At 44.4% G+C, this 15,431-nt stretch overlaps 1 protein-coding gene across 2 annotated transcripts in view; it reads left to right on the top strand.

Annotated features, from left to right (window-relative positions):
- Positions 1–15,431, top strand: part of ABL1 (ABL proto-oncogene 1, non-receptor tyrosine kinase) — a 143,559-nt gene that overhangs the window by 108,705 nt on the left and 19,423 nt on the right. For both annotated transcript variants that reach the window (XM_038549019.1, XM_038549020.1), the window contains exons 2-4: positions 2,323–2,496; positions 3,143–3,438; positions 11,389–11,661. In XM_038549019.1, the coding sequence (XP_038404947.1) occupies positions 2,323–2,496; positions 3,143–3,438; positions 11,389–11,661 (743 nt within the window). The remainder of the gene's footprint in view (positions 1–2,322; positions 2,497–3,142; positions 3,439–11,388; positions 11,662–15,431) is intronic.

Here is a 15,431-nt window from a genome sequence, read left to right as displayed (position 1 = left end):
CAAACATAATAATGACGTAGTTGGGGATTTACTCTTTTAGCAAAAACAGTTGCCGAAGGTTTACTTCAGTCAGTAGTATAAAAGCTAGTATTGAAAGACCCTAGTTGGGCAGCCCCTGATGTGGAACTTGATCCCCAGACCCAGAATCACGCCCTGAGCCGAAGGCAGACACTCAACCGCTGAGCCACCTGGGCATCCCCAAAGAGATATTTTAAAGAATGCCCATTTCTCAAAGTTCTCCAGTCCTGGTTCAGCCTCATCCCTCAGGTGTCTTAGATGTCTCTAGTGGTTTGTTTTGTTTTGAGGGGAAGTGAATACTGCAGAATCAGATCTATCCCTGTTATTGCCCAAGAAAAGATGTTTGGGGATTCTCTAAATCCATAAAGAGGGAAAATTTTAATTTTTCTCTTATTTTTTTAAAGATGTATTTATTTATTTTAGAGAGAAAGATTTGGCACAAGCCAGGGGAGGGGCAGTGGGAGAGGGAGAGAGAATCTCAGGGAGACTTCCTGCCTAGCACAGAGCCTGTTGCAGGGCTTAATCCCACGACCCTGAGATTGTGACCCGAGCTAAAACCAACTAACTGAGCCACCCAGGCACCCATACATAATTTTCTTACCATTTGGGTTTGGCTTACACATATGGGAAAATTAAAAGTTTCCCCTTATCCCTCCTTTTGTAAAGGTTGGTTTCTTATTATAGTTTCCTTAAATGAGTATTCCAATTTCAATCTAGAATATCCTATGACTGTTAAAAGGACCTACCTGGAGTTCATTTGCTGGCTTAAAAAAACTCTCATGTATATCACAGAAATTCTAGTGAGGTTGAGCATAGTTCAAGAAAAAAAAGAAAAGGAAAAAGATTTCAGGAAAAAATAATGAACTCTCTTTGACCCTGTAGTGAACAATAGCCACATGTACTTTAAGAGAGATTGATCGATGTTCACCTTTTACAATCTACTTATATACAAAACATGAAGGACTTTATAATTACAAAGTGGAAGAAACTTTACTAGTTTTCACAAGGTAAAGGAAATATAAGAAGGCTGTCTTTGAGAGTGTCGAGAGAGCTGGAAGGAAGGGTGGGATGTTATCTTGGGAAGTAAATAGCGAGAGACGCTGTCTATAGCTGGAGAACAAGAAATGAAGCCTGTGCAAGTGTGTTGCTGAAAATGCAAAGGTGATGGTAGAGGTTGGCACAGGAGCTGTGGGGGCAGAGGAGTGGGGTCAAGAGACTCAACTTCTCCTCAGAGAGATGGAGGGTCACCCAAGGCATGCATGGCTGTTGCCTATGGGTGTAGAGAAGAGTGAGGTAGAAGGTGTTTGTCCTTTATCATAAGCCTGTCTGTCTTACTTGATTTTTAAATTATATACACATATTAACTTTAACATGTTTTGAAATGTTTTAAAGAAACTTTTGTTCTCTATTATATGTAAGCAATGGCAAAGATGTATGAGGATGGACTCTTTCTTTCTTTCTTTCTTTCTTTCTTTCTTTCTTTCTTTCTTTCTTTCTTTCTTTTTTTAAGATTTTATTTCTTTATTCATGAGAGACAGGGAGAGAGACAGGGGTAGAGACAGAGGCAGAGGGTGAACCAGGCTCCATGCAAGGAGCCACGTGTTATTTCTTTATTCATGAGAGACAGGGAGAGAGACAGAGGCAGAGGGTGAACCAGGCTCCATGCAAGGAGCCCAACGTGGGACTTGATCCCAGGACTCGAGGATCACGCCCTGGGCTAAAGACAGGTGCTACACCGCTGAGCCACCCAGGGATCCCAGGATAGACTATTTCTATTTTTAACTATTACAATGAGTTCATTTTGAATTAATGAATTTAAAAAGCTGAGGCTATTTGGAAACCGTGATTGCCACTTTGGAATGAAAATATTTCATACTAAAAAAGAAAAGAAAATACTTCATACCTTTCACAGGATTTGGGAAAGGAAGAGTCCATTTTCATTTTACCACCTTTCTTATTAATACAAATTGCATATAGATGTTAAGAAATGAAATAAATCAGGGGCACCTGGGTGGCTCATTGGTTGAGTGTCTACCTTCGGCTCAGGTCATGATCCCGGGGTCCTGGGATCGAATCCCACATCGGGCTCCCCACAGGGAGCCTGCTTTTCCCTCTGTGTCTCTGCCTCTCTTCTCTGTGTCTTTCATGAATAAATAAATTATACCTTTAAAAAAATCCTAAAAAAAAGAGAAATGAAGTAAACCAAAAATGTTTAATGATGGAAACAATTTATGGCTCCTGAGAATAAAACTAATTATTTCCCCCAATGTTTCTTGTTTCTTCTGTTTCCCATTTGTCTTCCAGAAGCCCTTCAGAGGCCAGTAGCATCTGACTTTGAGCCCCAAGGTCTCAGTGAAGCAGCCCGTTGGAACTCCAAGGAAAACCTTCTTGCTGGCCCCAGTGAAAATGACCCCAACCTTTTCGTTGCACTGTACGATTTTGTGGCCAGTGGGGACAATACCCTCAGCATAACTAAAGGTAGGAGAACTATGGACCACTGCTGGTGCTTGCAAGGGACAGATCTGGTGAAACTGTGGCTTGGCTGGCTACCCGTTTTCCTAGTGAAGGATGCAGAGCCAACAATGAAAAAAAAAAAAAAACAGTATCTTTATGAGAGAGCCACTTAAGCAGAAGAGTTCCCGTACGGTAGTTCTTAGGAAAACCAGAGCATGATCGTGAAAAGAACGCCTGGACTAAGCACCAAAAACATTTTTTTTTTTTTTTTTTTTTTTTAAAGAGAAAGTATTTTTTCCTCCAAGAAACTTCCTTATGTTGTTAGGAAGAGAACACTTGAATAAGCGTAACAAATTTATGAAAATTGAGGCAATCTCTCTTGTAATGTTCAGTTACAAACAAGAAGCTTCATGTATAAACATGTACTCTTTTTATATACACTTATAAATGCTTATATTACAAAAAAAAAAATAAAAATAAAAAAAAAATGCTTATATTTATGTGGATTTGTTAAAGGGAAGTAGGTGTTTAGGAATTTGGAGATTTTTAGTAATCCTATAAGAATAAATGGGAATGAATGAAGCCAGCCTGTAAAGCTGATGTCTGATTTGATTCTCTTCTTCTTTTTTTTTTTTTTTTTTTTTTTTTTTTTGGATTCTCTTCTTCTAAGGTGAAAAGCTCCGGGTTTTAGGATACAATCACAATGGGGAATGGTGTGAAGCCCAAACCAAAAATGGCCAAGGGTGGGTTCCAAGCAACTACATCACACCAGTCAACAGTCTGGAGAAACATTCCTGGTACCATGGGCCTGTGTCCCGCAACGCAGCCGAATACCTGCTGAGCAGTGGGATCAACGGCAGCTTCTTGGTCCGGGAAAGCGAGAGCAGTCCTGGCCAGAGGTCCATCTCACTGAGATATGAAGGGAGGGTGTACCACTACAGGATCAACACTGCTTCTGATGGCAAGGTAGGGGACCCCAGTTGGGGGAACTGATGGGCCGGGGGTGTTAGTCTTTGGCCAGGAGGACCCAGAACTCTTGCCGCTGGGGTTGAGAAGTTACCAAAATAAACCTCAATTGGGAAGATGCGAAGGAAACTTCTTCAGATAAACAGCAGGCATCACTCCATTAGCCTAGGAAAGACTCTCTTGAGGACCAATCACAGGATGTTACAAGTCCACAGGCCTGGTGTGGCTCTTTACCTGTCCAGCTAGAGTTTTGTTGTTAGCTATTTCATAAGATGGGTGATATTGGACATACTTCTTATTTTAAGAGTCTTCCTTTTTTAAAGCATTTAAAAATCTCTTATGATATTAATTCATCTTCAGTGAGTAAAATTGCAATAATAGATGGATATTTTTAAAGTAAAAGATCTCCTTAGAGCAATTCCCCAAAATAAGTATGGTACATGGCATCCTTCCCGTAAACAAAGCCACATTTGTGTGTTTGTATGCCTGCATACGTATATGTACATACATTCACAGTTTTTAAACACAAATGAAATCACATAGTACCAGTAGATTTCTAAACCCAAACTGTAGTTTCCTAAAAGAGTTGATCAGTATACAGTTTTGTGATCTTTATATGAACAATGCTCAAGAGTCCATGAAGGGAAGGGAGAGATTAGCATTTTCCAGGTTCCTGCTGGTGGCTGGCACATTTTTTTTAGGCATCCGGTCATTTAAACCTCACCTTGGGGATCCCTGGGTGGCGCAGCGGTTTGGCGCCTGCCTTTGGCCCAGGGCGCGATTCTGGAGACCCGGGATCAAATCCCACGTCAGGCTCCCGGTGCATGGAGCCTGCTTCTCCCTCTGCCTGTGTCTCTGCCTCTCTCTCTCTCTGTGTGTGTGACTATCATAAATAAATAAAATTTAAAAAAAAAAAAAAAAAAAAACCTCACCTTGGTCCTCAGGGCAGAAGTCACCATAATCTGCATTTTTGCATTAAGGAGAAGGGGACTTAAAATGGAGGAAATTTCTTGCCCGGGATCACATAGTGCATGCCTGGTGGAGCTAGGTTTGGACACCACTGTCCACCCTGCTGCACATGTCATCATCAGGGGTGGAGATGGGTAGATGATTGGGTGGGGCCTAAATGGTGGATATATTTTTTCATTAATATGTAATGTGTGCACATGTTTAAAAAAGGAACAAAATGGATTACAATGAGAAATCTGTCTCCTAATTCCACTCCGCTGCCCAGAGGCAACCCCTGTGACTAGTTTCTTTCAGAGTTCCTCTGTAGATGTATACGCATAAATTTTTTTAAAAGCACAAATGATGCAGACTCCACACTGTTCTGCATCTTACTTTTCCCACCTAACAATGTTTTTTAAAGATTGCTTTATGGTAGCACACTTAGAGTTGCCTTATTCTGATTAATAACTGCCTAGTGTGGATGGACCATCATTTATTTCAGCAATCCCCTGCAAGTTGACTTTTAGATTTTTCCAGTCTTTAGCTGTTCTAAATAACACTGATAGGAGGTGACTTTCAAACCTTTAAAAAAAAAATAATCTCAGCACACTGTATAAGAACATTTACATCAACACCCAGTGCTCACATCAGTAACAAAAGGTCCTAGAAGCCCTTCTTACCCTCGCTATATGTAATGCACTCTAATACTTCCTATTCTATTCTGTTCTGTTTCATTTTTCTAAAAACTTATGGTCCGAATCCACTAAATTTATTTCATAGACCCGCTAGTGCGCCAGTGACCTGCATTTTTTAACATATTCTACATACTTCTTCATGTACAATGTAACTGTATACAAGATAAGTTGCTAGAACTGATCTTCTGAAGGTTATATGCCTTTAAAATTTGTATAGATGTTGGCCTGTTACCTCCTTAGAAATTATACAGATGTGTTTACTCACATGGTTTACTTGTTGCTGGTGAGAAAAGGAGCTTCCATGAGAGTCAGGAGTGCATGCTTCCCTTCACCTTAGCACTGTGCTGTCAGGCCTGTAAAAACATCTGTCATTGATTGGTAAAGATGGTCTGTCATTATGTTTAATGTACATGTGTCATGTTTACAGGGATCCCTGTGTCATTTACTAAATTTATCCTTTCCTGCATATTTGAAATGTACCAAACTTACATATGCATTTAGGTCTGTTGGTCAACTCTCTTTTCTGATATTAGACTTTGAATTATTACAGCTGTATAATATGTTAAAATGTGCAGTAGGGCTAGTCCCCTCCACTTAGTCCTCTTAGTATTGTATGGCTGTCCTCATTCATTCATTTGTACCACAGATTCACACTCATTTCTCTTTTTTTTTTAAGATTTTTTTTTTTTTTTTTTTTATTCATGAGAGACAGAGAGAGGCAGAGATACAGGCAGAGGGAGAAGCAGGCTCCTCACTGGGAGCCTGATGCAGGACCCTATCTCAGGACCCTGGGATCACAACCTGAGCTGAAGGCAGATGCTCAACCGCTGAGCCACTCAGGCGTCCCCGAGAACAATATATTCTTAACAGGCTCCTCCTGCCTTTGAAGCCCAGTTTGTCTCTCTGCCCAGAACACCCCTTCTTTAGAGAGCTGCACAGACATCTCCCTTGTCCTATCCCTTGTCCTACTCAAGTCTACTGAAATGTCACTTTCTCCATCTAGGCTATCTGACTTTTTAAAGTCATTTATTTTTTTTTTAGGTCATTTAAAATAGTTACCCACCCCACTGCCACCACCTCCACAATATTTCCAGCCACATTCCACCTCCCTGCTCAACTGAGCCACCCAGGTGCCCCCCCGTATTTCTCTTTTTAACCTTCTTCTCTGTTGTTTCTTGCACATGTCTCAATCTTCTGGCCGAAGTCTTTAGTGCTAATATTGTGCTTTCTGTGATGACAGAGGTCTGTGCAGCCAGCCTGGCCGCTTGCTGATGTGTGACTAGAGATCACCCTTATGAGCTTGCCTTTTGGGTCCTCATTCTTGTCCCAGATGTGGGGCTAGGTCGTTCCATTCTTCAGGATGTACCCCGGGATGGTGGGTTCTTTGAAACCGTGCCTTCAGCCCACAAGGGTTGCTCTTTTGTGAGTTAGAATCCCAGAGCACACCGCCCATGAGGGAGGTGATTTCCTGGAGCTGACGGCTTGCTTCCCATCTGTGCTGTTTATCCAGGGCGAGCCGTGCTGCACCACAGTAATCAGTTGAGGTTTTCTACTGAACAGGGTAATGGTTTCTTTTCCCTGGATTTGTTTAACTAGCATCCTAGGAACAGATTCAGGCAGGCATGATTTAGTTTGACAACTCATTAGCTGGGGGTTGGTCCCAAATACCATTCAGAGGGAGAGAGCAAGGTCTGCATGTGGGAAGCATGATTCACAGGATTTGAGAACTGTCCGACGGGGATGCCAGCCCCTCTGTCTAACAGCTGGTATGTGCCAGGGGTTCCTTTCATTCCAGGTGGAGCACAGGGAACTCATTTGCTCAGGCAGCATCCACCCCTGGGCAACTCATCCAAGTGGCCCAGGCCTCCTGCCTTCTTCCCTCCCTCCCTGGCAGAGACTCTCCCTTTCTGCTGTCCAAGCACCCGGGGACGTCTCAGCCCACGGGGTTATCAGTCCCGGCCATCTGCGGAGGCGCCTCTCTGGGAGGGCAGCACTTGAGGGGCTGTGTCAGTGGGATCATGTTCCTGGAATGAGTGGGACAGTATCAGAGGTATTGGGCGAGGTACTACAGCAATGCATGAGACAGTGTGGCTCGGCACTGAAAAAAGCTCACATAACAGAGCTTTGATGCAATCCTTTTTGGATTTCTGAGGGGAAAATTTAAGGTTGGTAGGAGAGACAGGCTAGGGTTGCATAAGCTTAATGCTTATTTTCAAATAGCTAATCTTCAGAAAACAACTGAATTTAGAAGATTCTTCTCTAAGGCCCCAAAAGATTTCTTTCTGCCTCCACCCTCTTGGCCCTGGTTTACCTCTGTTGTCATGTTCCTGAGCTTCAGCGGCAATTGTGGCTGGTCAGCCAGCCCAGGGCTTGGGGAGCTTCAAGCTGGACTCTTGCAAGGCCCAGATCACACGGAGCCATCGCTGCTCCAAGGAGTCTTGACGGTCTTGAAAACCCCCACATACCTCGGGATCCGACTGTCGTTCTCGGGGCTCTCTGCCAGCGTGGTGGAATTGAAGGCTGATTTTCTTTGCCACCCGCTACCTGAATCATTTTAGCTCTTCCGGTTATTTGTGTCTACACTTTATTTACTTTTCTGGGATGCCACTGTCAAGTTCCACAATACCTTATAGCCGTTGATAGATAGAGTCTTTCCTTTTCTTCAAAGAGGTTCCCAGGTGACATTTATTTTCAGTCTGCTGTAGTGACAGGTTCAGGTTGACAGGAATGGAATTTGGGCTTAAGCTTTAGCAGAGGTGGCGGGATGGGCCAACTGTAGAGCCTCTTGAATTTTTAAGATTTACCGACCCTGACAGTGGTTTGGCAGGTGCAGGCATCCCAATGAAAAGCCTGCTCAAACGTGACTGACCTTCCCTTGTCGAGGAGACTGTGAGCACTATTAAGTACTGCTTAATTTCTAAGTCCTGCCCTCCTGCTGGAATGTGAGACAGTGTCAAGGTAATTTTGCTTACTGGCCCAGCAGCCTGTAAGCAGTACATCCCGGGTATGGGTCTCTGAGGTCCGAGTGCTGATAAGCCTATAAGTCTGGCTGTCGGGGAAAGCTGTTTCTGGTGAGTTTCTCTGACAAATCCTATCTTCCAGGTTCCTGCATGATCAGGAGGAGGCCCGGTCCTGGCTGATCACCCAGAGTATTTATGTAACCAGGTGCATAGCATAATGACATGCCATTCATAATGCTAATTTCACTTTCTTCTCCGAGCATGCCAGGAATTCCTGATATAGATGACCCAGTTCACTAGCACAGTGCTCAAAACCCAGAACTAATCAGAAGGAAGCCAGCAAGCAAACTTAACTATTAGAAGGTGGCTGTGCAGTGCATTGAGAAGGGAGAGTAGTTTTAATATTTAATAAGTGTTGGTATGCAGATTTTATTTTGAAAGATGAACTAAGTCACAGGGCCTGTAAATTTAATTATTGAAAAGGATATAAAGTAGGCCCATTCAGTGAAACCTGCTACAACTCTGAAATCTCTAACAGGAGCACCTCTGAGGGAATCAGAGGAGACCAGGAACAAATTCTGCATAACTAGGGCTTGGAGGAGCCATTAGCATTCTGTGCGAAGGAAGGAACTTAATCCTTGGGTTGGGGAACACTCCTTTCAAGCTGACAGGGAGAGGTAGGTAATGAGCCTTGCTCCCTGGTGACCAACCTCAGGAGTCCAGCAAATGAAATGGACGCACCATGCCAGCGATGTCCGAGGTGGGAGGGGTGCTGTGATGCCAGGGAGCGAGCCAGGGAGGCTCTACCCTCCACGGAAGTGAAAACATCAGCAGCTGAGCTGCCCCAAAAGAAGATGGCTTAGAACACTTGCCACATGAAGTGAAGTAAATGGACAAATGACAGGCTTTTCTAGAGAGAGGCAGGATTAGCCGCTGTCCCCACATGCCTCTCTGTCTTCTCTCTGAACTGTACTTGTGTCAGCAGTGCCCACTCACAAGAGGGCCGTGGACGTCAGGCCAGGCGCAGGCTCAGCGGTGCTGATTCTTCCGCACCTCCCCTCAGCACCTTTGTGCACTCACTCTGGGCCCTGAGTGTGACTTGTCACGTGTCCCTAGAGACTGAGGTTGTCTGAGGTGTAAGGGCTTCCTGGTGGGTCCTCTCCTCACCTTGAACGGTCCTGCCATTGAGGGCTGCCATCTTACAGAGGGACAAGTTCCCAGAGCTATGGGGTCTTTCTGGACAAATTCTTGGGTTGCTCAGAATTGTATTTTAGTAGGATTGCAACCAGAAGATTGTATATTACAAACCTCTAAGTCAGAGTCTGTCATTGACTTGTCTGAGATTTATTTATTTATTTTTAAAAGATTTTATTTATTCATGAGAAAGACACACAGAGAGAGGAGGCAGAGACATAGGCAAAGGAAGAAGCAGGCCCCTCGCAGGGAGCCCAATGTGGAACTCGATCCTCAAACCCGGAGATCATGCCCTCAGCTGAAGGCAGACGCTCAACTGCTGAGCCACCCAGGCTTCCCTGCCTGAGTTTTTTTTTTTCCCCTTGCCTGAGTTTTAAACATCTGTTTGTTATCTCCCCGAGCAAAAAATTAAAAAATAGAGCATTCTCTTTATCTTCTTGAGGGTTATAAATGGGATAAACTCATGTATTTGTTAATATTTTTTCTTTTATTTCAATTATCTAATATTACAAACATACCAGAAGTGATGGAGCCTTCCATAACCAACACTGCCATGAGTTTCAGGTTTTTCTTCCTTTTTCTGTTTTTAAGTAATAGAGATACTACAGCTACAGCTGACTCAGCCTATTCCTTTTTCTCCCTCTTTCCCCATGGGTTACCGCTGTTCCAAACACGTATTCTTCCTCTGTGTCTATAGTCAGGACAAGTCGTGATTTTTAATGTCCTTCCCACCTTCTGCAATCACTGACTGCCCATCATGAGCTGGTAGGTTCAGTTACCTGCTGTCTGCCTGGAGCCCAGATGTCCTGTGTAGATTTTAACATGGAATTGTTTTTTTGCAAAGGAAGCATTCCCCCACCACCGTACTGAAATGAACCAAAGAAGAAGAAAACTAGCCGTCCCCATCCACACCTGCTTCTGTCAGCCTGCTCCTTTCCTTTTTCCTTTCCCAGTGCATCCGACCAGAATGACCCATGGACAGACTCCACGTGTAGGTTCGTGCCCACCGTAGATCTCAGAGGCTCACATGTGCTTGTGTCTGCAAGCCCCTCTGCTTGCTTCCCCGCAGCAGAGGTGGCTACGTGGCCTTTGTGCAGGCCTCCAGTACCACTCTCCTGCCCCACTCCATTTCTGGAGGGTGCTGACTGGGGCATCCCACAGGGGCGTCCAGCTGGGGTCGGCATGTCTGGACCTCTGATGCTACTTAGCCCCAGTTGAGGGTGTAAGAATAAGAATGAGAAGGAGATTTATGTTTTATTTTTTTTTTTTTAAGATTTTTATTTATTTATTTATTCATGATAGTCACACAGAGAGAGAGAGAGGCAGAGACACAGGCAGAGGGAGAAGCAGGCTCCATGCACCGGGAGCCCGACGTGGGATTCGATCCCGGGTCTCCAGGATCGCGCCCTGGGCCAAAGGCAGGCGCCAAACCGCTGCGCCACCCAGGGATCCCGAGATTTATGTTTTATTTAGTGGTTTCCGTTTCTGATTACTGCATAGTTCTGGATAGTTCTACAGTTATAAATTAGAGATTTTAAGTAATAAGCATAATTATTAAAAATTTAATTTCTTTTCCAGTCAGCAAATACATAGTGAATTCTAGTCTTCATTAATTTAATCAACAAATTTATTTATTATGTGCTCATTTCTTGTTCTCCACATTGGGGACACAGGATAAAAACAGCTTAGGGCTCTACTCTCATGAAGCTGACATTCTAGGAGGTCATTGGCAGGAAGTAAGTAAGCAAATAAGCAGGTGAATACAATGCAGAGAAGTAATAGATGTGATATGATAACGAGTGCTGGGCGATGACCAGTCAGGTGACTGCAGCAATAATGATATTTATGCCGGGCTTGGGATCAGAGGAGAACCAGGCATGTAATGCTTAGGTGGCTGGAAGATTTCAGGCTGAGGGAACAGCAGATGCAAAGGCACTGAGGCATTTTGTTGGTTCTTTCTGCTTTCACAAGTGCATTACAGCCGGTGTAGAGAAACACAGTATAGGTGGTTTTCTGCACGCTCCATCCTGTGTGGAAAGCTATTTATCTGAGGTTTTGCTGTGCCATGACTTAGGCTTAGCAGAGCTGGTTCATTGGAGTTGTTTGGGTTTGTGTGCACTCTGGGAGCTGAAAGTTGTCCCTGTTTCCCTCAGCTCTACGTCTCCTCAGAGAGCCGCTTCAACACCTTGGCGGAGTTGGTTCATCATCACTCGACTGTGGCAGACGGGCTCATCACCACTCTCCATTACCCAGCTCCCAAGCGCAACAAGCCCACTGTCTACGGCGTGTCCCCCAACTACGACAAGTGGGAGATGGAGCGCACGGACATCACCATGAAGCACAAGCTGGGTGGAGGCCAGTACGGGGAGGTGTACGAGGGTGTATGGAAGAAATACAGCCTGACAGTAGCTGTGAAGACCTTGAAGGTAAGCTTGGGACTGCTGCTGCCGCTCGCGGTACCATGGCTAAATACGGTTTCTCATGGTTTGTCGCGGCGGGTGCTGGAGTGTGGTGGTGCTGCTCTCCGGGTGGCCTGCTCCTGTGCTCAGGTCCTAGGGGTAACTGGTGCCCGGGAAGTGCCTCTTTGGGCCCCTGTGGTCCTTTTCTTCGAATGGGGGCAGTCCCTCTCCCAGACTCAGTGTGATACAGTGAGAACTGAGAAGTGCTGTGGTTTTTTGGTGTAAAAAAGATGAGTCATTTGGAGAAGTGTTTTCATCATATGGCAAGATTCTTTTAAAGCTGTGAGTTTTTGTTCTGTTTGGCATTTAGATCATTTCCTATTGACAGTTAAGAGAAAGAGGAGGAAGAAACTAAGATTTGAAAGAAGGGAGATTTAACCAAAATGCATTTGACTCTTCTGTGGATTTTTGTTGGCAGATTTGAAAGGCAAGTGCATTGGGTGTTCCTAGCAGGTTCCAGTTTTGTGTAGTGGGAGTGTAGATTTCTGGAAATGGAGGTGTGGAAAATCATGAGGGATGCCTTCTTACTAACTCAGGCAGTGTCCAGTCATTCTTTTTTTTTTTTTTTAAGATTTTATTTATTTATTCATGAGAGACACACAGAAAGAAAGAGAGAGAGAGAGAGAGAGGCAGAGACACAGGCAGAGGGAGAAGCAGGCTTCATGCAGGGAGCCCGATGTGGGGCTTGATCCCTTGATCCCTGGGCTGAAGGCAGGGCTAAACTGCTGAGCCAAACCAGGCTGCCCCATCCAAGTTGTTCTTATTAACTAGGACCTTCACCCTCTCCACCCAGGTGTGGGGCTTGTAGTTTTTAGGTGTGTTTGAAGTCCTTTGAAATCTTTAGGTGGCCAACCAAGGGTTTCACTTGCAACCCTCTGCCTTCTGAATGTGATTTGAGCTTTTACCTGTGGTCAGAGCATCCCCTAGTGTTGACCTGCACTATTTTCACTTGCTTTATTTTTTATTTTTTTAAAGATTTATTTATTCATTCAGAGAGAACGAGAGAGAGGCAGAGACACAGGCAGAGGGAGAAGCAGGCCCCATGCAGGAAGCCCGATGCGGGACTCGATTCCGGGTCTCCAGGATCACACCCCAGGCTGCAGGTGGCACTAAACCACTGCGCCACCAGGGCTGCCCTATTTTCACTTGCTTTAAACGAACCAATTGTACTACTTGTGCACAGAGATTAAGAGGGACCCTGTAGTCACTGGACTAGAAGAATGGAAACATCCACAGCTAGAAGGGACCCAGGTGCATGCACAGACTTCTCTGAAGTCTGTGGGACACACACTTGGAGACTGCTGAAGTCAGATCACTTGCCTATTAGGGACTCTCTTATTTCCCTGCTGCCTTTACTCAGAGGCACAGTAAAGTGGGAATTATGGTTTCTGGCTGATATAAAGTGACAGCTTCAGAGAAAGGATCACATTTCGTTCTAGAAACCAAGGGTGGCTTCCTGGCACTCCTATCGATTGTGCCCCCTTAGACCAGTCCTTAGGGCAGGACTGATACTTGTATGTTTGGGGCTGACATGATTTGAGGTCACCTTGAGGACTTCTGGATACTTTCCAGACACGATTTTTTGAAAAGACAATAAGCATTTATTGAGTTCACTGTATTCTTCTGTTCACTAGGCCCTGGGCTTAATCCTGGGATTGTGAAAATAGAGTTGTTCACCTCAGGCCAGTCTAGGTAGTAGAGCAGTGTAGTTAGGAGGAGAAATAGGCAATATGACGGTAACCACAGTCTGGTTCGATAGGTACCAGATTAGAGATGGGAGCTTGGGAATGGGGGAGCGGGCACCACTGCTGAGCTCCACTTGGCAGGGGGAACACAGGAAGGGAACCATAGTTGGCGCCATAGGCCAGGAACAGGAATCGGCCAGGGGAGCAGAGGCCTAGACAGAGGTGGACAGCAGAGAGCCCGCGCAAAGTCACAGGGTTTGAACTGGCTATGGAGCTAGGACGTTACCTCAGAGGCAGTGGGGCACATTGAAGGTTTTGATGCCCAGATGATTGGATTTACACTTCCCAAAGATGACTACGTTGGCGAGCCTTAGAAAAAATGAAAGAGCTGTTGCCCTGCCTCCCGCAGACCAGATGAGGCCAGGGAGAGATGTGTGCATGTGCTCCAGCGTTTCCATCTGGCACAGGGTCACACAGGGTCGGAGAGCAGGCCCAGCCTTGGGTCTTTTTTTTTTTTTTTTTTTTTTCAAGATTTTATTTATTCATGAGAGATAGACACAGAGAGAGGCAGACACACAGGCAGAGGGAGAAGCAGGCTCCATGCAGGGAGCCCCATGCAGGACTCAATCCCGGGTCTCCAGGACCACACCCTGGGCTGAAGGCAGGAGCTTAACCGCCGAGCCACCCAGGGATCCCCCCAGCCTTGGGTTTTGACCAGAGTGAGAGACTGGTAAAGGCCCAGGCATTACCCACACATGTGCCATAATTTGCAAAAATGAAACAAGGAAGATAGAAGCACAAAATTAGTGAGGTGTCCATCCAGGAAAGACTTATTTGGAAACTTTAGAAAGAGGGTGAGTTTGCACAACTTGAAATATGGGAAAAACACAGCCCAGCAGCTGATGCTGTGGATTGTTTGCTGAGGAACTGAAGATGGGTGTTCCAGAGAAGAGACCCCTCTCAGAGTTCTCTGGTGGTGGTGGCTTTCTTACACCAGTGAATCAGAATTATCTGGAAGTTGAGTGCCTTTTAGAATATATTTCTCTAATGATGTATTATTAAACTTTATTATACTTTTGATGGTTTTCCCCGAGAGCTCTATTAACTTTATGGTTGCACAGTTGGTAAAAAAAAAAAGTTACAGAATCTCGCATGGATCTCTGGGAGTCATCACCCCCGCTGATAGCTAATTAGGGAAAAGGGAATGCATCATATTCTAGAGATGTATGTCATCCCAAAATATGGTACTAAGCAACTGCTAAATAAATTATTCCCTTTTCTGCCTCCCCTGCACAAAGCACATTTCTACAATAGGTTTCCCACTTGTCCAATAAGATTATATCACTATTTTTGGCATTTGTCTCCACTAGAGAAGTTGAGAACTTTGAGTGGGTTCTAAATGACAGTAATGGCTAATGTTTGGGGTGTTTTTGTTTTTATTTTATTTTATTTTATTTTATTTTATTTTATTTTATATTTTATTTTATTTTATTATTTTATTTTATTATTTTATTTTATTTATTTTATTTTATTTTATTTTATTTTATTTTATTTTATTTTATTATTTTATTTTTAGATTTTATTTATTTATTCATGAGAGACACACACAGAGAGAAAGAGAGACAGGCAGAGAGAGAAGCGGGCTCCTCGCAGGGAGCCCGATGTGGGACTCGATCCCAGATTCTGGGATCACACCCTGCGCTGAAGGCAGATGCTCAACTGCTGAGCCATCCAGGTGTCCCTGTTTTTGTTTTTAAAGATTTTATTTATCCATTTGGCAGCACAAGCAGGGGTGGGGAGGGGCAGGCAGAGAGAGAGAGAGAGAGAGGTAGAAGCAGGCTCCTGGCTGAGGAGAGAGCCCAACATGGGGCTTGGTCCTGGGATCATGACCCAAGCTGAAGGCAGCCCCATAAGTGACCGAGCCACCCAGGCGCCCCTTGGCTAATGTTTATTGAGCTCTTACCATGTGCCCGGCAGAGTCTGAGTGCTCCCATTTGTAGCCTCTCTTTTCATCCTTTCTTTTTTTTTTTTTTTTTTTTTTTAATTTTTATT

Source organism: Canis lupus, chromosome 9, assembly GCF_011100685.1.
Source record: "Canis lupus familiaris isolate Mischka breed German Shepherd chromosome 9, alternate assembly UU_Cfam_GSD_1.0, whole genome shotgun sequence".
NCBI lineage: Eukaryota > Metazoa > Chordata > Mammalia > Carnivora > Canidae > Canis > Canis lupus.
The sequence above is the reverse complement of the archived record's forward strand: the minus strand, read 5'-3'. Positions and strand labels throughout refer to the sequence as shown.